The following is a 24429-nucleotide window of genomic DNA, read 5'->3' on the forward strand; positions in this document are numbered from 1 at the left end:
GGATCTCTATAAAATTTTTATGCACCCGCTGTTGCGGTGGGGGCATTAAGTTTTACCCTTGTATATACGTCCCAAAATTGGTTTCCATTCTCTAACTTGAGTTTGCCTCAACCAAATGTTATGAAACCTATACACAATGCTTATTACCACAAAACACAGATCAAGTTTGAATTTTGGTGGCGTCACTTTAACCATTCTAGAGTTATGCCCCTTTATAAATAGAAAAATTTCAAAAATTTTACTTTCCGTTCTCTAACTTAAGTTTGCCTCAACCAAATGTTATGAAACTTATACACAATGCTTATTACCTCAAAACACTGATCAAGTTTGAAATTTGGTGGCGTCACTTTAACCTACTAGAGTTATGCCCCTTTATAAATGGAAAAATTGCAAAAGTTTTAGTTTCCGTTCTCTAACTTAAGTTTGCCTCAACCAAATGTTATGAAACTTATACACAATGCTTATTACAACAAAATAAAGATCAAGTATGAATTTTGGTCAGGTCACTTTAACCATTCTCCAGAAATGCCCCTTTATAAATGGAAAAAAATGCAAATTTTTAGTTTCCGTTCTCTAACAAGTTTGCCTCAACCAAATGTTATGAAACTTATACACAATGCTTTTTACCACAAAACACAGATCAAGTTGAATTTTGGTTGCGTCACTTTAATCATTATCGAGTTATGCCCCTTTATAAATCGAAAAATTGCAAAATTTTTAGTTTTCGTTCTGCAACTTAAATTGGCCCCAACCAAACATTATGAAACCTTTACACAATACTTACATGTATTACCACAAAACTCAGATCAAGTACAAATTTGGGTAGCGTCACTTTTACAAGTGCAATACCGACGAAGTCAAAGGGGACTTTAGGTTTGCACTCCGTCCGTCCACACTTTTTTTCTTCATGCTTGAAGACATTGATTTGATATTTGGTGTATTGTTTTGTCATGACAAGTTACAGATCAAGTTTGAATTTTGTTTGGGTCCGATGATTTTGTGCAGAATAATGGTCCTTTGACTTAGAAAATTCACTAAAATAATCAGTATTCCGCACTTTTTTTTGTCATTCTTGAAGATATTGATTTGATAATTAGTATATAGTTTTATCATGACAAGTTACAGTTCAAGTTTGAATTTTGTTCCAGTGTGATGATTTTGTACAGAGTTATGGTCCTTGGACTTAGAAAATTCACTTAAATAATCAGTTTTCAACGCTTTTTTTTGTCATGCTTGAAGATATTGACTTGATATTTGTTATATAGTTTACACCATGACAAGTTATAGATCAAGTTAGAATTTTTGTTCCAATACAATGAATTTTTAACAGGCAGGGGACTATGTATTGCCATGCAATACTCAAAGAATGCTTGTTGTTCTTGAGTAATGTCCCTTTATAATGTTGTATGCAAGCGGTGGCATCATCTGTGTCCATGGGGACACATTCTTCATTTATTTTTCAATTTTTTTATTGGAAGGAGGACAGAAGTATAACATTATAATTTTTCCTTTCAGAATATGATTGATGTATCTTTAACTACAAATATACAGGATGCCAGTATCTACCAGTTTCCTTTAGATCTGGTCTCAGATCTGTTACAGCAGGTCAGTATATGTACTCAATGAAAACATGAGCCTCTTCCTGAAACATCAGACAAACAATTATTCATCAATCCTTTTTGTATTAGTTTTAAATCAAATAACCAATTTTCCAATGACAATGGAAGTTCCAAAGACTTAATTATTTCCAATCATCCTACTCACTTTGTTATTTATAATTCCATTATTGTTATTCCTTGTAGTTATACAATGTTAACTTGAAGTCATTATCTCATTTTGAAATCCCTTTTCAGTTACCTAAAACCTATGACTATTCTTACTTTCACTTTCTATTTTTACTTATGTCAACCTTTCATGTAGTATGAAAAAGGTTGTTGGTTTGATCTAGCTTCCATCACTTGGTACATGTAGTATGATCAAGGTTGTTGGTTTGATCTCCTAGCTTCCATCACGTGGTACATGTAGTATGTGAAAGTTTGTTGGTTTGATCTCCTAGCTTCCATCACATGGTACATGTAGTATGAGAAAGGTTGTTGGTTCAATCTCCCAGCTTCCATCACGTGGTACATGTAGTATGTGAAAGGTTGTTGGTTCGATCTCCGAGCTTCCATCACGTGGTACATGTAGTATGTGAAAGGTTGTTGGTTCGATCTCCCAGCTTCCGTCACGTGGTACATGTAGTAAGAGAAAGGTTGTTGGTTCAATCTCCCAGCTTCCATCACGTGGTACATGTAGTATGTGAAAGGTTGTTGGTTCGATCTCCGAGCTTCCATCACGTGGTACATGTAGTATGTGAAAGGTTGTTGGTTCGATCTCCCAGCTTCCGTCACGTGGTACATGTAGTAAGAGAAAGGTTGTTGGTTTGATCTCCCAGCTTCCATCACGTGGTACATGTAGTATGCGAAAGGTTGTTGGTTTGATCTCCTAGCTTCCATCACGTGGTACATGTAGTACAGGTATGCGAAAGGTTGTTGGTTTGATCTCCTAGCTTCCATCACGTGGTACATGTAGTATGAGAAAGGTTGTTGGTTTGATCTCCTAGCTTCCATCACGTGGTACATGTAGTATGAGAAAGGTTGTTGGTTTGATCTCCTAGCCTCCATCACATGGTACATGTAGTACTGGTATGCGAAAGGTTGTTGGTTTGATCTCCTAGCTTCCATCACGTGGTACATGTAGTATGAGAAAGGTTGTTGGTTTGATCTCCTAGCTTCCATCACGTGGTACATGTATTATGCGAAAGGTTGTTGGTTTGATCTCCTAGTTTCCATCACATGGTACATGTAGTATGCAAAAGGTTGTTGGTTTGATCTCCTAGCTTCCATCAAGTGGTACATGTAGTATGAAAAAAGGTTGTTGGTTTAATCTCCCAGCTTCCATCAGTCGGTACATGTAGTATGTGAAAGGTTGTTGGTTTGATCTCCCAGCTTCCATCACGTGGTACATGTAGTATGAGAAAGGTTGTTGGTTTGATCTCCTAGCTTCCATCACATGGTACATGTAGTATGAGAAAGGTTGTTGGTTTGATTTCCTAGCTTCCATCACGTGGTACATGTAGTAATAGAAAGGTTGTTGGTTTGATCTAGCTTCCATCACGTGGTACATGTAGTATGTGAAAGGTTGTTGGTTAGATCTCCTAGCTTCCATCACATGGTACATGTCGTATGCGAAAGGTTGTTAGTTTGATCTCCTAGCTTCCATCACGTGGTACATGTAGTATGAGAAAGGTTGTTGGTTTGATCTAGCTTCCTGTTCAATACAATAAGACTTCCAAATTTGTATTAGCTGCTTTTGTACTAAGCATGCAGTATTGAGGAATAAAAGCAAAGACTGCTTTCCTCATCATTAGAATAATGGGTACATTTGAAGTGATATACATTCCTATGGACTGTTGCTCTGTGAGCTGGTATATAAAAAAAGGGCTGAGTGTGTTAATTTAGTACACAACAGGCCTAGTGTTGGACATCAAACATTCATTCATTCATCCATTCATCCATTCATCTTTTATACTTTCACTTGGACAAGTTTGTCTGTGAAATTATTTCCTTGTAAAAAGAAAAAAATCTTGTGTTGTTGGGAACAATACATGCATATGCTACAAATATGAAAAAATGTTGATAGTTTACAACAAGAGCTCCATATCTTACAAAAATGTTATAGATCTTTGAAGTATGATTGTTTGGCATGCAATTAAGCATTTTATTTAATTTATGAAATACTGGATATTACATGCCATACAGAAAATAGCTCTGTTGATTGATTACAAAATGTACAGTGTGGGAAAAATTACGTAATTACTGTTGATCTAAGAATTACCCATCATCCTCTGATCACTGGTATAGCTGGACAGCCAAAAACTATCAAAAATGGTGTATGTTTTGAATCAAATGTAAATATATGTGGAATCGGTAGCTTCTTTGTTATTGAATGTTGTCGAAAGTTTGAAAAACATGGTTATTATATAAATGGTAAAACATTTGATTATCTATATGTTTATATATTGATCCAGGGGACACTAGGTTGACAATAACAAGGAATGTATTATTAACCCTGAAGTCATTGTATTGACACAATTTGAGATATTAAAAATTAAGTTTCAGCATTTTATACTTTCCCCATATTAAATGCATGGCATGCATATACAAATTTGATTGATTTTGAAGGTTTTAGTTTGTATTAAAATTAAGATGGAATCTTCAGCATTTCTTCTGAAGTAATTTAATCTTTTATTTCATGAATAGAATATTGATTAAAAACAGCATTTTTAAGTTCCCCAAACAAGAAATAAGTGCATTTGATTACTGTGAATGATTTCTGGTCATTTATGGTCTGATTCTAACACTGCAGAGAAGATCCTTTACCTGGATAGCTAGGAAAAAATTGAGGACTGGTATGATTGCCAATGAGACTCCAGCAGTGTCTAAAGGACTAGGATGTAAGCAACTATAGTGCACTGTATGGCCTTCAAAATGAGCATATGTATAGTAAGATACAAAAGGCACCATTACAAAATGTGAAACAATTCATACAAGAAAATCAATGGCCTAATTCATGTCAAAAACAATTAATGAAAACAAATATGACAGATGGCAACCAACGACAACCACTATATTACAGGCAGAATTGGGAGATGCACATTAAGAATATAACAAAATGTATTAAACATGTTTGTAGGCGCTTTACATCGCCTTAACCAGGGAAAGAGATGTAACAGCACAGTGGGGGTTACACATGTTCCCTTTTCTCATCTTTTCTTCATTTGGTTGTTAACTGTTTGAGGAGGGTTTGGTTCGGCCTGTTGACAGTTCTTATAAGTTTTGATGTGGTGAGAGCATAAATTCTATTTAAAATGAGGAATTTAGGTTAAGAAATTTAGTTAAACGATTTGAAACAACAATAGTTAAAGTCATATGAAACGAGTTTCTTGTAATTTCAATGTTTATCGAAGTTATTGAACCAACGCATACATATTAACTATTCTAAGTCCTATATGTACATTCTTTTATGCCCTCACCGTAGGGGTGGGGCCATTAAGTTTTACCCTTGTCCGCCTGTACGTACTTATGTACGTCAGTCCGTACGTCTCAAAATTGGTTTCCGTTCTCTAACTTGAGTTTGCCTCAACCAAATGTTATGGAACTTATACACAATGCTTATTACCACAAAACACAGATCAAGTTTGAATTTTGGTGGTGTCACTTTAACCGTTATAAATTGCAAAATTTTTATTTTCTTCTAAATATCAAGTAATTTTTATACGCCCGTTTACGGGACGTATTATGGTATACCGTTGTCCGTCTGTCCGTCCGTCCGTCTGTCCGTCCGTCTGTCCGTCCGTCGTCCACATGTCGGACATTAACTCAAAAACGCTTTAACCAATTTGCATAAAACTTTGGTGAATTGTTTATATCTATTGATGTGAGCTCCCTTTCGTTTTTTATAAATTTTAGATTTTGCGTTTCCGAGTTATGGGGTTTTATTCATTAAAAAAAGGGGGATTTTCCAGTTTTCTGACAATAACTCAAGATTGCTTTCACCAACTTGCAAGAAATTTTGGTTAATTGTTTATATCTATTGACATGATTTCCCTTTTGATTTTTATAAATTTTAGATTTTACGTTTCCAAGTTATGGGGTTTTATTCATAAAAAAAAGAGGGATTTTCCAGTTTTCAGACATTAACTCAAAAATGCTTTCAGCAGTTCTCATGAAACTTTGATGAATTGTTGATATCTATTGATGTAAGCTCCCTTTAGAATTTTATAAATTTTAGATTTTACATTTCCGAGTTATGGGGTTTTATTCATTAAAAAAGGGGGATTTTCCAGTTTTCTGACAATAACTCAAGAATGCTTTCACCAACTTGCAAGAAATTTTGTTTAATTGTTTATATCTATTGAAATGAGCTCCCATTTGATTTTTATAAATTTTAGATTTTACGTTTCCAAGTTACAGGGTTTTATTCATAAAAAAAGGAGGATTTTCCAGTTTTCCGACAATAACTCAAAAATGCTTTCAGCAGTTCTAATGAAACTTTGATGAATTGTTGATATCTGTTGATGTAAGCTCCCTTTAGAATTTTATTAATTTTAGATTTTACATTTCCGAGTTATGGGGTTTTATTCATTAAAAAAGGGGGGATTTTCCAGTTTTCAGACAAAAACTCCAAAATGCTTTCAGCAATTCTTATGAAACTTTGGTGAATTGTTTATATCTATTGATGTAAGCTCCCTTTAGAATTTTATAAATTTTATTTGTTTATAGTCTGACAACAGATTTACTAAGTAATGCGCAACAGCATAGTGTATTGCACAACAGCAAGAAATCTTTAATTGAATATAAATTCAATTCATATAACCAATTTCAAGTTCTTCGACTACATTTATTCAGAAACCTATAATATGTCAAATATTTAATTACAATCCAAATTCAGACCTGTATCAAGCTTGAATATTGTGTCCAATTTTGCCCCAACTGTTCAGGGTTGGACCTCTGCGGGCGTATCCAGCTGCGCTCAGCGAAGCAGTTTATTTAAATTGGAGTTATCTTCCTTTGTCCATGATTATAGTTGAATCAACTACAATCAATGCTTTATGCAATGCAATGTTTAATTTTGACTTCCACTGATAAAACACAGATCAAGTTGAATTTGGGTAGTGTCACTTTAACCATTATTGAGTCATGCCCCTTTATAAATTGAAAGATTGCTAAATTTTTAGTTTCTATTCTGTAACTTAAGTTTGCCTATACCAAACATTATGAAACCTATACACAATATTCATTCCAACAAAACTAAGATCAAGTACAAATTTTTTGTTTCCATTTCTAACTTTAGTTTGCCTCAACCAAATGTTATGAAACTTATATACAATGCCTATTCCTACATAATACAGATAAAGTATGAAATTTGGTGGCAACACTTTTACCATTCTTGAGTTATGTCCCTCTATAAACATAGAAATTGCTGAATTTTTCGTTTAAGTGTATGGATCTCTCTGAAATTGTACCACAAGGTTCCATATCACAAAGGGAAGGCTTGGATTGAGTTTGGGGGTAATTGCCCCAAATGTTCAGGAATTAGGGGCAAAAAAGGGGCAAAAAACAAGCTTTTTTCTAGTTTCCAGACTATAACTTGTGTTTAAGTGTATGGATCTCTCTGAAATTGTACTACAAGGTTCCAAAGGGTCTAACATTTAACTTTGTTTGATTTCATCAAAAACTGAATTATTGCGGCTCTATGATATGCTGAATCTCATTGTTCATTTAGATTTTTTAATTTGGGCCCTGTTTTCAAATTAGTCCATATTAAGGTTTGAAGTGTCCAAAATTAAACTTTGTTTGATTTCAACTAAAATCAGATTTTTTTTGTATTTTATTATATGCTGATTCTAACCATGTTGTTAGATTTTGGATATCAGACCATACTAGGTAAAATAAATGTCCCATTTCAAATTTTAAAGATCTTTGACCACATTTATTTTGTGTCAGAAACCTATATAATGTCAAAAATTTGATCACAATCCAAATTCAGACAGTATCAAGCTTGAATATTGTGTCCAAACTTGCCCAATCTGTTCAGGGTTTGACTTCTGCGGTCGTATCAGGCTGCGCTCGGCTAAGCATTTTATTTTTATTTTTTAAATTTGAAGTTTCACATGGCTTTAATATAGTAAGAAGAAGATGTGGTATGATTGCCAATGATACAACTTTCCATCATTTAAGCATATTGAAATCACTGATGATATTCTAATTAGATTGACCATAACATACTTATTAATTTCACTTATGATTACCAAATGACCTTAAAGTTAGCAACCATAGGTCACTTTATGGCCTTCAAGGATAAGCTATACCCATACTGCTAAGAAAGCTTTAAACATGATAAAAGACCTTGACATGACAAATGTAAAACAATACAAAGGAGAAAACTAATGGCCTGATTTATGTACAAAACAGTAAATGAAAAACAAATATGATATACAGGAAAATAACAAACCACCAGCCGACCGTGTGAGACCCTCATGGGTAGTCAAGGTTGTTAAACACCCCTTAGTAGTAGTACAACAACCACTAAATTACAGGCTCCTCCTGACTTGGGACAGGTTCATATTAAACACCTATAGTTAATGTGCACAGTCAGTCTCTGATCCATTTAAGGTCATGTGTGCAACTATAGACTGATAAGTCACCCACTGTATTCATTTTACATGTTTGTGATAAATAATTATATTATGTCACTGGTGATGGAAATTTACCAGATGTTTTAGCTGAAAAAGGATATTTTTATTGCTTATATTTTTAATCCATCATAATAGAATTTTAATCAAGGCTGACTGCCATAAAAAGTCTTTCCCGTAAGGTAGTCTGTTTAGTATGGTTTAATGACCAAAGAATGTAGCTTTTGCTGATAAATGATAACACCTCCAGGAAAGAAGATTTATATTTAATGGTTGAGTTTATAAGTAAATTAAAGTGAGAAATTCAGTGCTTTGGTAATTGCCCTTCTGTGTCTCTAAGGACTGGTCATCTTTTTTATTGAAAAAATGGGGACTCATTTTCAGGTTTTTATGCTCCCTCGTGGCAAAGGGTGCATTAAAAGAGGGACGAAAGATACCAAAGGGACAGTCAAACTCATAGATCGAAAACAAATTGACAACGCCATGGCCAAAAATAAAAAGACAAACAGACAAATAATAGTACAGATGACACAACATAGAAAACTAAAGACTAAGCAACACGAACCCCACCAAAAACTGGGGGTGATCTCAGGTGCTCCGGAAGGATAAGCAGATCCTGCTCCACATGTGACACCCGTCGTGTTGCTGATGTTATTACAAATCCAATAAATAGTCTAATTTGGTAGGTCAAATTCGTGAAAAGGGAAGGGTATTGTAGTTACGACATAAGGAACATATCCAATAGCATCTGTCAAACGGTTATTCCAACAGTCAACCAACTTGTGATGGCGTCCGTAAAATTTACGAAGGGATGATTTCAACTTCACCATTTGGAACTCTTGGTTTAATAGCTTCCTTGTGAGCAGCAATCCTCTATCAAGGAAATCATGATAGGAAATACAAGCCGGGGAATATCGTATCAATTGGGAGATATATACTCTGTATGCAGGCGCTGCTGGAATGTTGCTACATAGAAATGGAAAGTTCACAATTGGGAAGCTGAAATCATCTCTTTTGTCGTAAAGTTTTGTTTTCAACCGACCCTCATTGTCAATTTCTAGATGTAAGTCAAGATATGAGGCAGACTTAAGTGTTACCCTTGTCCGTCCATCCTGTCTGTCGCATACGTCACCAAAATTGGTTTCTGTTCTCTAACTTTAGTTTGCCTCAACCAAATGTAATAAAACTTAAACACAATGCTTATTACCACTAAACACAGATCAAGTTTGAATTTTGGTGGTGTCACTTTAGCCATTCTAGAGTTATGCCCCTTTACAAATGGAAAAATTGCTGAATTTTTCGTTTCCGTTTTCTAACTTTAGTTTGCCTCAACCAAATGTTATGAAACTTATACACAATGCTTATTACCACAAAATACAGATCAAGATTGAATTTGGGTGGTGTCACTTTAACCGTTCTAGAGTAATTCCCTTTTTACAGAGAGAAAAAGTGCTGAATTTTTCGTTTCCGTTCTCTAACTTTAGTTTGCCTCAACCAAATGCTATGAAACTTATACACAATGCTTATTACCACAAAATACAGATCAAGTTTGAATTATGGTGGTGTCACTTTAACTGTTCCAGATTTATGCCCCTTTACAAATGGAAAAATTGCTGAATTTTTCGTTTCCGTTCTCTAACTTTAGTTTGCCTAAACCAAATGCTATGAAACTTATACACAATGCTTAAAACCACAAAATACAGATCAAGTTTGAATTTTTGGTGGTGTCACTTTAACCGTTCTAGAGTTATGCCCCTTTACAAAGGGAAAAATTGCTGAATTTTTCGTTACCGATCTCTAACTTTAGTTTGCCTCAACCAAATGCTATGAAACTTATACACAATGCTTATTACCACAAAACACAGATCAAGTGTGGAAATTGGTGGCGTCACTTTTACTGTTCATGAGTTATGCCCCTTTATAAACATAAAAATTGCTGAATTTTTCATTTCTGTTCTTTAATTTAAGTTTGCCTCAACCAAATGTTATGAAACTTATACACAATGCTTATAATAACAAAATGGTCTTAACTATGTGAATCCTGCATTTTTATGTTGAAGTTGACTCATGCATATTTACAAGCTGGGGCATCTGTAGCCCATAGACACATTCTCCATTTATTTTCACCTAACATATATTTGTTTTTTTCTCACAGAATGCAGACTTCATCACGAGAGTTGCTCATGAAAACATTATTGTTGCCTTGGCACCATTACTGGAGAATAACCACCCAACACAGGAAATTTGTGACTTCTTCAGTAAAGTAAGTATTAATGGTTAACTGGGTTTCCATAATTGCTGAAAGATAGTGACATTTCTTCTCTAATGCAAAGAGCCAAGCTTTTTATACGCCCGTTTACGGGACGTATTATGGTATACTGTTGTCCGTCTGTCCGTCCGTCCGTCCGTCTGTCCGTCCGTCGTCAACATGTCGGACACTAACTCAAAAACGCTTTAACCAATTTGCATAAAACTTTGGTGAATTGTTTATATCTATTGACGTGAGCTCCCTTTCGTTTTTTATAAATTTAAAATTTTACGTTTCTGACTTATGGGGTTTTATCATTAAAAAAAGGGGGATTTTCCAGTTTTCAGACAATAACTCAAGAATGCTTTCATCAACTTTCAAGAAATTGTGGTGAATTGTTTATATCTATTGACATGAGCTCCCTTTGAATTTTAATAAATTTTAGATTTCACGTTTCCGAGTTACAGGGTTTTTTATTCATAAAAAAGGGGGATTTTCCAGTTTTCTGACAAAAACTCAAAAATGCTTACAGCAGTTCTTATGAAACTATGGTGAATTGTTTATATCTATTTAAGTAAGCTCCCTTTAGAATTTTATAAATTTTACATTTTACATTTCTGAGTTATGGGGTTTTATTCATTAAAAAAGGGGGGAATTTCCAGTTTTCGGACAATAACTCAAAAATGCTGTCAGCAATTCCCATGAAACTTTGGTGAATTGTTTATATCTATTGATGTAAGCTCCCTTTTGATTTTCATAAATTTCTAATATGACATTGAGAATTAATTGAACTTTATTTGTTTATAGTCTGACAACAGATTTACTAAGTATTGCGCAACAGCACAGTGTATTGCACAACAGCAAGAAATCTTTAATTGAATATAAATTCAATTCATATAACCAATTTCAAGTTCTTTGACTACATTTATTCAGAAACCTGTAATATGTCAAATATTTAATTACAATCCAAATTCAGACCTGTATCAAGCTTGAATATTGTATCCATTTTTGCCCCAACTGTTCAGGGTTGGACCTCTGTGGGCGTATCCAGCTGCACTCAGCGAAGCAGTTTATTTACTTTTGCTGCAATGTAATGGTTGTTAATTGAAGTTGGAAGTCATTGATGAAAGAATAACTTATTGGTTGAATCATTGTGATGTTTAACTTAGTGCTGGAAAGTTTTGATGGAAAAATGTGGAAGATTTAAATAGAATAAAATTCTGTGAAATTTCATGAATGAAATGAAAACTCTAAAGCTAAAGGTTATTACTTTACTTGTTTGCTTCAAATTTGGATAATATATTGTAAAAATGAAGTTTATGAGGAAGGTGTTGTATAACTTTTTATTCTCTTGCTGTAATAGAAAAATTTTTAGATTTCAATTTTGGAATTGATAGTAAATAGAAGCCACAAATGACAAAAAAAATGCTTATTAAGAATTGCAAATGTTTGGGTTGTAAAATATAAGTTCTATAGGTTATTGATGTGTAAACTGGGTCAATAACTCACATACTTCACATTAATGTTCTTTTGCACTATGATGACTTGATTGTGGTTCTTCTATAGCAGTTGGTTAAAATCTCTGACCAGTTGAAAAGTTTGCTTTGATGAAACAAATTGCAATTGTGTGAGAATTTTGAATGAACTGCAATAGGTGAAGAGAATCCTGTATAATCAAGTCAAAGTAACAAAAAAAAAACAGTCTAAATATTATGACTGTAATATATATACATTGTTTACATACATATCACTGCAGGAACTATATATACATTGTTTACATACATGTCACTGCAGGAACTATATATACATTGTTTATATACATGTCACTGCAGGAACTATATTTATACTGTTTACATACATGTCACTGCAGGAACTATATATTTATATTGTTTACATACATGTCACTGCAGGAACTATATTTATACTGTTTACATACATGTCACTGTAGGAACTATATATACATTGTTTACATACATGTCACTGCAGGAACTATATTTATATTGTTTACATACATGTCACTGTAGGAACTATATTTATATTGTTTACATACATGTCACTGTAGGAACTATATTTATATTGTTTACATACATGTCACTACAGGAACTATATTTATATATTGTTTACATACATGTCACTACAGGAACTATATTTATATATTGTTTACATACATGTCACTGCAGGAACTATATTTATATTGTTTACATACATGTCACTACAGGAACTATATTTATATATTGTTTACATACATGTCACTGCAGGAACTATATTTATATTGTTTACATACATGTCACTACAGGAACTATATTTATATATTGTTTACATACATGTCACTACAGGAACTATATTTATATATTGTTTACATACATGTCACTGCAGGAACTATATTTATATTGTTTACATACATGTCACTACAGGAACTATATTTATATATTGTTTACATACATGTCACTACAGGAACTATATTTATATATTGTTTACATACATGTCACTGCAGGAACTATATTTATATTGTTTACATACATGTCACTACAGGAACTATATTTATATATTGTTTACATACATGTCACTGCAGGAACTATATTTATATTGTTTACATACATGTCACTGCAGGAACTATATATACATTGTTTACATACATGTCACTGCAGGAACTATATTTATATTGTTTACATACATGTCACTACAGGAACTATATTTATATATTGTTTACATACATGTCACTGCAGGAACTATATTTATATTGTTTACATACATGTCACTGTAGGAACTATATTTATATTGTTTACATACATGTCACTGCAGGAACTATATTTATATTGTTTACATACATGTCACTGTAGGAACTATATTTATATTGTTTACATACATGTCACTGTAGGAACTATATTTATATTGTTTACATACATGTCACTGTAGGAACTATATTTATATATTGTTTACATACATGTCACTGCAGGAACTATATTTATATTGTTTACATACATGTCACTGCAGGAACTATATATACATTGTTTACATACCTGTCACTGCAGGAACTATATTTATATTGTTTATATACATGTCACTGCAGGAACTATATATACATTGTTTACATACCTGTCACTGCAGGAACTATATTTATATTGTTTACAATGTCACTGCAGGAACTATATTTATTTATTAATGGGAATCTTCCATAGTTAACTAAAATATGTCAGAGATATAATTGTGTGACATCTAATCTTTTATTGCAAACTGCACTATTTGAGAAACTAATGCAATATAATTTGGTCACAATTTTTGGAATCAATAAAAACATGTGATTAATATCTGAATTAACAATATATCATTCTGTGTCAGTGTAAATGGTAATGGTGCAGTTTACCAAAGCTGTTTTATGTCACTAGATCATAATACAAACAAATGTTATTATGTTTACATGTCTGCAGTAGGTCTTTCAGACTGGAAAAGTCAATGACAGATATTTGTAATGACCTAACAGATTTATATTACATCTGTGGAAAGTGCATTCTAGGAGAAGATGAAAAATAGAATTTGAGTGAGATATTCTCAGTGAACAGATAAAAAAGATCACATAAATTTCTGAATTTAAAAAACTTAATGCACACTTGATGTACATTCTACCACATTTTTGTCCTTGACAAGGATTACAACTACATTTCTATGATGCTGTAGGGCTTTAGTATGAAGATTTTCTAAAATCATAGGTTTTCTTCATATGATAATTACAGTTAAAATTTAGATACAGGTAATGTTAGAATATATGAATGCTTTTTAGTGGTAAATTAATACAATGATGACTGCTATTTTTATTTCAGCATTGTAAAAACAGTCCTAGATCAAGTATAGTGATAGAACTGTTCACACCAGTAGTAACAAGAATACTAAAACATAACACAGTAAGTTCATAATAACAGTTCACTATCAGCTCATACTAACAATACACAGTCAGTTCATACTAACAGTACACAATCAGTTCATACTTACAGTACACAATAAATTCATACTGACAGTACACAATCAGTTCATAATAACAGTACACAGTCAGTTCATACTAACATTATATAATCAGTTCATACTAACAGTACAAAATTAGTTCATACTGACGGTACACAATATATTCATACTAACAGTACACAGGCAGTTCATACTAACAGTACACAGTCAGTTCATACTAACAGTACACAATCAGTTCATACTTACAGTACTAATCATTCATACTAACAGTATATAATCAGTTCATACTAACAGTACAAAATTAGTTCATACTGACGGTACACAATATATTCATACTAACAGTACACAGTCAGTTCATACTAACAGTACACAGTCAGTTCATACTAACAGTACACAATCAGTTCATACTTACAGTACTAATCATTCATACTAACAGTACACAATCAGTTCATACTAACAGTACACAATCAGTTCATACTTACAGTACTAATCATTCATACTAACAGTATATAATCAGTTCATACTAACAGTATGCAATAAGTTCATACTAACAATACACACTTAGTTTATGCTGACAGTACACAACTGATAGTACACAATCAGTTCATACTAACAGTACCCAATGAGTTCAAACTAGCAATACACAATTATACAAACCGTACATAATTTGTTTATACTGACAGTATGTAATTAGTTCATACTGACAGTACACAATTAATTTATACTGACAGTACACAATTAGTTCATAATAACAGTGTACAATCAGTTCATAATAACAGTACACAATTAGTTCATACTGACAGTACACAATCAGTTCATGAAAACAGGGTATAATCAGTTCATACTAACAGTACATAACATTCTTACAGTACACAATTAGTTCATACTGACGGTACACAATATGTTCATACTGACAGTACACAATCAGTTCATGCTAACAGTACACAGTCAGTTCATACTAACAGTATGCAATCAGTTCATACTAACAGTACACAATTAGTTCATATTAACTGTACACACTTAGTTCATACTGACAGTACACAATCAGTTCATGCTAACAGTACACAGTAAGTTCATATTAACAGTATGCAATCAGTTCATACTTACAGTACACAATAAGTTCATACTAACAATACACACTTAGTTCATGCTGACAGTACACAATACGCTCATACTGACAGTACACAATTAGTTCATACTAACTACACAATATGTTCATACTAACAGTCCATAATTAGTTCATACTGATAGTACACAATCAGTTCATACTAACAGTACCCAATCAGTTCAAACTAGCAAAACACAATTATACAAACCGTACATAATTTGTTTATACTGACAGTACATAATTAGTTCATACTGACAGTACATAATTAGTTCATACTGACAGTACACAATTAGTTCATACTGACAGTACACAATTAGTTCATAATGACAGTGTACAATCAGTTTATACTAACAGTACACAATTAGTTCATACTGACAGTACACAATTATTCATACTGACAGTACACAGGCAGTTCATACTAGCAGTACACAGTAATTTCATACTGACAGTACACAATCAGTTCATTCTAATAGTATACAGTAAGATCATACTAACAGTACAGAATCAGTTCATACTAACAGTACACAGTAAGATCATACTAACAATATGCAGTGCACAGTCATTTCATACATACTATGATATCACACAAGAGTTTCATTGTGAGTGAACAGAAAATAGACCACAACAGAGAATTCAGATTTTGAATTAGAAAACTCCACATGAAAAAGTATGATCATGTTCATGTCTGATTAGTACTTCTAATGCAAATAGTTTAAATACCAGATACTAAAATGATATAGGTACTCATAGAATCACTAATAGAAATATTTTGTAGCCCATTAGACTCATTACATGACACATTTACGATTGGAAACCTATGTGTTAAGTCTAGGTGATAGACTTTTTATTATGCTCATTAACAGATAGAATGTTTGACTAATTAGCACATTTATATATATATATATATATATTTATACTAAAGTTACTGGATAGTATCAATTAAAACATCAGGAATGTGAAAGAAAACAAGTTTTACATCAAATAAGAAAAAGGAAAGACTAAAATACCATTAGAACATACTATTAATATACTTATTTTATTATTAATTTGTATCAATAATTAACATCAATGAAGATATGAGTGGAATATGATATTTTATATTTGATTGTCTAAATTCTTTGTTTTATTAGGATTTTGGAAAATTTCCAAGAATGAGGGGATTTGTGCAAGAATACATTTTGGCATTGAATTGTCAAAATGATGGTTTCAATGTGGTGCAGAATTTTATAAGATGGTAAGAAATTCTTTAATGATAAAAACTAAGGTGGAGTTCATAAGATTTATTTTTCATATCTGACTATCAAACTGAAGATAGGTCAAACTATTTGGTTAGCCCATTATAGGTAAATACAGCTGTTTCACAAACCACACCTCTTTTGGGGAGATATATAATATACATAGATATTTTGTTTGTTTACGTACTGGTTCCCAGATATGATCTCTATGTTTCATCTCATAGAGACATAACTTGGGAATGTTACCAGTATATTTACACGTGGTAGCAGGGAATTTTGAATTCTGAGGTTCACCTAAAGTGAAGGTAGGAGTAGTACAGAACTTAAGTATAAGTTTAAACTCTTAGAAGTTCGGGGCATATAAATGTTGAAAATATGCTGCACAGCCCTATGTTTTGACCTTTGAATCAATTAGTAGTGCATATCAACTTTCCATTCTAGGATATAATTTTTCACGAAACTTCATAGTAAAAGTGGCACAGTTTTAGCCGTAAAGGGAGTTCCTATGGGAAATTGCATTGTCTATATTTACAGAAATACAACCTTTAGATCTAGATAAAAAACTGTCAGGATGCATTGAAATAGTTATACCCACTCAAAAGTGAGAGCTATATTGCAATCATCTTTTCCAGCCATCTGTGTTTTTTCGTCCATCTGTTCATTTGTAGCTCAAAAATCTTCTCCTCTGCAACTACTGGACCAAATTTAACCAAACTTGGCCACAATAATCATTGGGGTATATAGTTTTAAAAATGTGTCCGAAGACCCGACCAGCCAACCTAGATGGCCGACAAGGCTAAAAATAGAACAGAGGGGTAAAATGCAAGTTTTGTCTATTATTTTGAAAATTGACATAAATAGAATAAATCTGATGAGGGCAAACATGTTCAGAGTAATGAGTTCTACTCATTGTTCAATGACGTCAAAACTGTCAGGCGACTTCTCATAGGCGTTATTGCCCTTAAATGACAAATTTTACAATTTTTTTTTTTCATTTTTGCCTTTTATCTTGAAAACTATAATAGATAGAGAGAAACCTTTGGGTGCAAAAATGACCAGCAAGACAAGATCTACAATTAAGTATGCATGGTCGAAATCGTCAGCCGACTCCTAATTAGAGTTATTGCCCTTTGATGATGATTTTACCAATTTTTCACATTCTTGACTTATATCTTAAAAATTATAATAGAAAGATAGAAACTTAAATAAGCAAAAATGATCAGCAAGACAAGATCTACATTTAAGACAATTGAGAGGAAATTTTCCAAGGACTTATTATTGGAGTTATAGCCCGTAATGACGATTTTTACAGTTATAAGTAAAAGAAATTATTTTAGAAGCAGTAACAACAAATTATTCACTAAAAGGGAAGCATTTTATGTCCCTCTTTGGAGCCTGGCATAAACTTAAGTTTTACGTAAGGACTTATTGAAACCTCCATGGAGTCAGTAAACTTTTATATGGATAGTTCATTCAGTTTGAGCACTTCAATTACTCATTTATTATCACATTTTTGTCATAAATGTGTGATAGTTGCGCCAAAATTTTGATTTATTGGTTTATTGGCCTAAAAAGTTGAAATTTTGAGGAAATGAGAGGTATAAATGGACCAAATAGGACCTTATAATGAAGACAAAGAGGTCCATTAGTGGTATATATCATCTTAGAGTCATCTTTTATATCATATTCAACTGTTTGTATGTAGATGAGATGAATATTTGACCATTAATTGGTCCACACTATATCCTAGATACAAAGTATAATCTGTTATAAATTCGATTGTCTGAGTTATGTCAAAGTTTTATTTTGAGAATAAATCAAACACTGTCTGTATTTGTAGTTTTTTCCATATGAACATCCACATCATTTAAACGAGTCAATAAAATAAATTGCATTTCTTTATTAAAATTTATTTCAGTAAAATCTATACCCATAATTTTCCATCCATGATTGTGGAATACTCTCTCTTATCATGCATAGCCTGTAATATTGACTCACTGTTGATGATAGAGCCAGTTAGGAACATAAAAACAAGCTTGCATTTATAAGATGTTAAGACAATCTATTAAGTATTGAGTTATTTTCTGAGATATGGTGGGAATCATTTTAGATATATCAATGAATTCAGAAATTTGTTTTAAATTGATTTATTATTATTCATGTCAGTCATAATAAAAGTTATCTTATTTAAAATGAACCCATAAACCTTATTGATTTTATCTGTATATCACATTCCTGTCAGTTTAGTGATTGTTTATATTATTTGCGTATTCACACATGAAAAAGAACTGACCTGCCCTGAATCAATTCTATTCTGTCTTTGTGACTGGTAATAAAGATTGGACCCAGGCTGCTATACTAACTTAAGGTATTTATTAAGTGTAAATGTTTTCATGACTAGTGTGACCATTAAGAACATATTTTCATGATTTACAGCATGCATGGTCCAGCATTAGTTTGTCCACATCCAAGAGTGTTACCTAATCTGGTTGCTGTATGCCTGGCAGCTGTTTACAGTTCATTTGAGGACAAGAAATTGTATGTATTTCACACAATTCTATACATTATATCAGAAGTCCTTATATATAATACTCTTTGTGTTAAATATCTATGTTTAAAAAGCATAGTAATTGAAGCCTATAAGCACATTATCTACAAGATGAAATTAAAGAAAAATTAATGTGCAAATATCTTCCACATCTTCTTATATCTAAATATAACAATTTTGAATTAAAATTTATTTATAACTATGAATTCCGTTTCAAAGATTGAAAAAAAATGCAAGTGTTATTTAATGAATGGCTTTCGCGGATTATGTAAAATGTGAAGAGTCAAAAATTAATTTTATGGTTCAATAAATTCAAAATAAATAATAGCCATTCATTATAAATAAATTTCTATCAAAAATAAGGCTCAAAGAGCTTTTTATATTATTTATATTAACAACAACAACGTACACACAAAAATTGACAAAATTGAAAATAAAGGTAATACTTTTATCCAACCAGAAGACAGTAAATACACCAAATTTATTTATTTGTTAGTATTGTAATCTGAATATTATGACAAGTTAATCTAATGTTCCATTTATAGTTAATCTAATGTTCCATTTATAGTCTTTTTGTTTATTTACCATGATTGTAGTTTTAGCAATATTAGAAGATAGGCTAAAATCGCCAAATTCACAACCAACTGTGCAAAATGAAAAACGTTAAACCTTCCATGGTATAAAAAATACCTAGATATTAACTGACAATTAAACTCGACAGATATACCTGATTATCTGTAATTTTTACATTGTCTGTATGATCCTACTGCCTTATATTTTCTTAGATCACGGACAGGATGTGATACTAAAAAAATGTTTGGCATTGACAACATATAATAATGCAGCAACTTTATGCTTTTCATATCCATCCTCACCAATTTACCAATGATATGCACACTTTTCATATCCATCCTCACCAATTTACCAATGATATGCACACTTTTCATATCAATCCTCATCAATTTACCAATGATATGCACACTTTTCATATCAATCCTCATCAATTTACCAATGATATGCACACTTTTCATATCCATCCTCACCAATTTACCAATGATATGCACACTTTTCATATCAATCCTCATCAATTTACCAATGATATGCACACTTTTCATATCCATCCTCATCAATTTACCAATGATATGCACACTTTTCATATCCATCCTCATCAATTTACCAATGATATGCACACTTTTCATATCAATCCTCATCAATTTACCAATGATATGCACACTTTTCATATCAATCCTCATCAATTTACCAATGATATGCACACTTTTCATATCAATCCTCATCAATTTACCAATGATATGCACACTTTTCATATCAATCCTCATCAATTTACCAATGATATGCACACTTTTCATATCAATCCTCATCAATTTACCAATGATATGCACACTTTTCATATCCATCCTCATCAGTTTACCAATGATATGCACACCACTTGATTCATTCAAAACCAAACTACTATCCCCATGTTTTGTGGGCATAAAATGAATTTAAAAAAAATTTTTTTGTAATTTTATATTCTACCCCAGGAAACATACATAACTGATGAAAATGATAATGGGATTTTAATTTTTATAAAGTCTTCATCAACTTAAATATAAGCTTTCCCTAGCGGGCTTGCAAGATTTTCTTGCTGGTAAAGTCAGTATCAAAAACAATAATGCCATTATTCTATATATATCCATCAGACAAATATTTAACTTTTTCTACTACCAAGTCTTGATAGATGTCAGCAATATTAATATCCTCTAGTACTCTTGCCTAAGTAACATTTTGATTTATGTGTATTTCAGAGCCATGCAGAATAATACACTTATTCCATCATTTGACCAGCAGGAATGGGAGAAAAGACTTAGACTATATGTAGGAATGTTGACAACAATGTAAGATATTACACTTATTTTGAGAGATTTTTTAAATTCTTTTTATTTTTGTTTGATAATGTTTGAATATGCATGAAATAGATTTCTAAGTGTGACTTGAAAATAATGAAATGAAAACAAGTTGATTAGGAATAATATAGAATATATGATTATTGTTGTTGCTTTATTAAAATAAAAAGATTGCATTACTGTTTCAAAAGAACAAAGTACAGACCACAGCTTTCAAAGACTACAGAAGTGTATAAAGAAATCTTCCAACATCTGTCAAATCTAGTTATCATTTGTTGTAGCACTTGTTAAAACTTATCTTCTATATACCTTTGTACCTGTGCTTTGTACATATATTCTTCTAGGGAAATCTTGTCTAACAATGAAGGGGGGACATGACACTTTCTATTACAAGTGATTCCTAAAATATATGATATTGATGTGGGAATCTATCAAGATATATAGATGAATGTTTTTAACGTTCTCTATTTTTGTAGTTTATTTTGTAAGCATTAAAAACACATGTTATCTATGATGACTTCATTTTAAGTAAAAATTGTCTTTGTATCATAATTTTAATTTCCTGGTGTCTAGTCGAAACATATCAAATTAACTATTTTGAAAGCACTGTCTATTTACAGATCAACATGTGGCCAGGAAAAGCCCAGGGGTTCTTTTTACAAATTATCTTATGACTAAAATAGATCATAAGTTATTCAGATATGTTCATGACTTGCAAGTATTTTTTGTTGTAAGATTTTTTGTGAAATGAGTCGCAGAGCCATAAGTTTTGGAAGCCAAAGAGGTCTTAAAAAGAACAGATTTTTTTTTTTATATATATCTAAAGTACTAGTACAAGTAGAATAGATTTTAAAGGTTTATTTAAAAATTTTAATGAAAAGGTTGGTAAATTATAATTGAACAAATAATGTAACCCTATATACTTGACAAATTAGTGAATCTTTGATTTTTTTTCCCAGGTCAACATTTGAAGACTGGAGACACATACTTGGGAGTTTACTTCAACCCATTCCATTTCCAAATGAGTATGCTTATTATTGAATATTAGATAAATCATTAATTTTTGTTTATTTTTGTGTTGCCCGATACCGTACAGTTTTGGTGAAACAAGGGTTAACTTTTGTCATCTTTTGCCACAGTAGTCATGTCATCTGCTGTGCCGTCCTTGTCACATTTTGTTAATTCGCAACTCCTTCAAAGCTGCATGACCGATTTCAAACAACTTGAACAAATTCTGCTACAGGAAGTGAAGCTGTGCACCTGCTATTTGAATATTTGATTTGAGTGATCTTTTGGGGTTCCTATACCAAAAATATGGACTTTGCTTTTTGTGCTCATTGAAGTTGTCTTTTAAAAAGTAATATCTTTGTACCTGCTGGTTATATCCATGATTATTAAAACTGTTCTTGGGCATGATTCTTTATTCTGTCTGTAAGGTCAAAGTTCCGGCTGATAAATGTGTTGAGACTGAACAGGTATACCTCAGTATTGCTGGCTTGATAAAAGTAATATTTTACACAATTGGTGAAGATCACTTATGTACAAAATGTATATGTCATTAATCATGGTAGATCTTTGTACTTTGTACTGAAATGGTGTTCAAACTGTAATTTGTACTTTCTGCTTGTTTCTTGGTAGAACTTCACACCATTGTTGTCATTATTGTCATCATATTTGTCCAAGGTCATATCTTCTAAGTTAGTATCAAACCCAGTAAATGTGATAAAAATATTTCTTGGTCATAATTGGTTTAATAATATATTATTGGTATTTATGACTCAAAGCATGCTGTAATTTTAAGTTGACTACCAGTCACAGCTTTAAATTTTTTTGGTATTTTTGTCAGAACAGCACCTAAAACAGTTGGCTGTGGGTACTGGACACACTTAAAAACATATTTGTAATATTCCTATTGAGTGGACAGTTTTATAATTTCCACTGAGTAAACAGTTGAGTTGTAATTTTTTTATGTATTAAATGTAAAATTTGTTTTAATTTTTAATTTTCAGTGCTATTGTGGATGAAACCTTCACATCGTAAGTATTATATAAGATAAAATCTGATTAATCAAGTGGGATAGTCTCAAAACTATGCAAATCTTAAATTAAAACACTTCTTATTCTTCACACTGGCTGTATTTAATGATTGACACAATGTAAAATTTAAACTGAAAGTTATTGATTGCTTAGAGTCATGGGAGAATTATAGGATAGAAAATGGATAGGATACGATAAACCAACATTGATCTAGGGAATCAATTGAAAAGATGAAATATTACATTGTGGTCATAAAATACTAGTATGTTTAAATTTAATATAGAAACAGAAGTGTTATAAATGTGTCATATTAGTCAGACAAAAATGTTACAGTTAACAAACGAGGTCTAATTAAATCACAGGTAAATTATGGATAAGAAATTATTTGTACATTTGTGTTTTTTTTATACATACAAACCCTTACTTAATATAATTCATTAGTGTGGTTTTTTTATACCTCAGAAAAGACTGATTCAATTCTAATGTATTCCCATGAGAGACTAAAAGTATTTTTCTTAGAAACGTAGAAAAAGCTCAAGGGATATATTTTCATTTAAACAACTGTTTAGTTCTCATCTTTATAGGTTTAAGTTTGTAACTAGTGAAAAAGCATTAACCTTATAGCTATTTGAGATTCTGAGATATTTGACCTATTAATGTCAAATAAAAAATTGTTTTTGCTTTGTGACAGACATTTTCACTTGTGTTATCAGAATTTTATGTCTGTGATAACCTGAAATGTCAGAAAAATAGGAAAAAGGTTTATTGAAGAAAGGTTATTGGCTGTCATGATTTGAAGCAAAGTAAAACTAACACATGCTAAAATATTACAGATTTCTATAGAATTAAGTTTTAAAAAACAGGGCAAGAAAATGTTTGTGGTATTAACACATAAAATACTTTTGGGTAACATTATTTTTTATAAAAAAATAAATTTTGTGAGGAGAATATGAATTAACTGAGATAGATAGTGTATTAGTAGTTAAAGCAGAAAACCTGCCAAAAAAATAAACAAAAAATATCTAGAGTTCAACATATAATTTTAGAAATAAAAATAAAAAAGACAAGGGTTTATACAATACGGCAAGCTCTATATTACACGAGTGTAGAAATGTATGTGGTATATTGATAGGTCATGTGAGTATAGGACAGATTTA

The 24429-nt window shown here is 31.9% G+C and overlaps 1 protein-coding gene across 3 annotated transcripts in view; it reads left to right on the top strand.

Annotated features, from left to right (window-relative positions):
* The window catches only part of LOC127700311 (C-Maf-inducing protein-like), a 104542-nt gene that overhangs the window by 66891 nt on the left and 13222 nt on the right, over positions 1 to 24429 (top strand). For all 3 annotated transcript variants that reach the window (XM_052203724.1, XM_052203725.1, XM_052203726.1), the window contains exons 5-12: positions 1516 to 1605; positions 10392 to 10499; positions 14303 to 14383; positions 16680 to 16783; positions 19221 to 19322; positions 21138 to 21227; positions 22196 to 22261; positions 23246 to 23272. In XM_052203724.1, the coding sequence (XP_052059684.1) occupies positions 1516 to 1605; positions 10392 to 10499; positions 14303 to 14383; positions 16680 to 16783; positions 19221 to 19322; positions 21138 to 21227; positions 22196 to 22261; positions 23246 to 23272 (668 nt within the window). The remainder of the gene's footprint in view (positions 1 to 1515; positions 1606 to 10391; positions 10500 to 14302; positions 14384 to 16679; positions 16784 to 19220; positions 19323 to 21137; positions 21228 to 22195; positions 22262 to 23245; positions 23273 to 24429) is intronic.

Source organism: Mytilus californianus, unplaced genomic scaffold (genome assembly GCF_021869535.1).
Source record: "Mytilus californianus isolate M0D057914Y unplaced genomic scaffold, xbMytCali1.0.p SCAF_5, whole genome shotgun sequence".
Classification (NCBI taxonomy): Eukaryota; Metazoa; Mollusca; class Bivalvia; order Mytilida; family Mytilidae; genus Mytilus; species Mytilus californianus.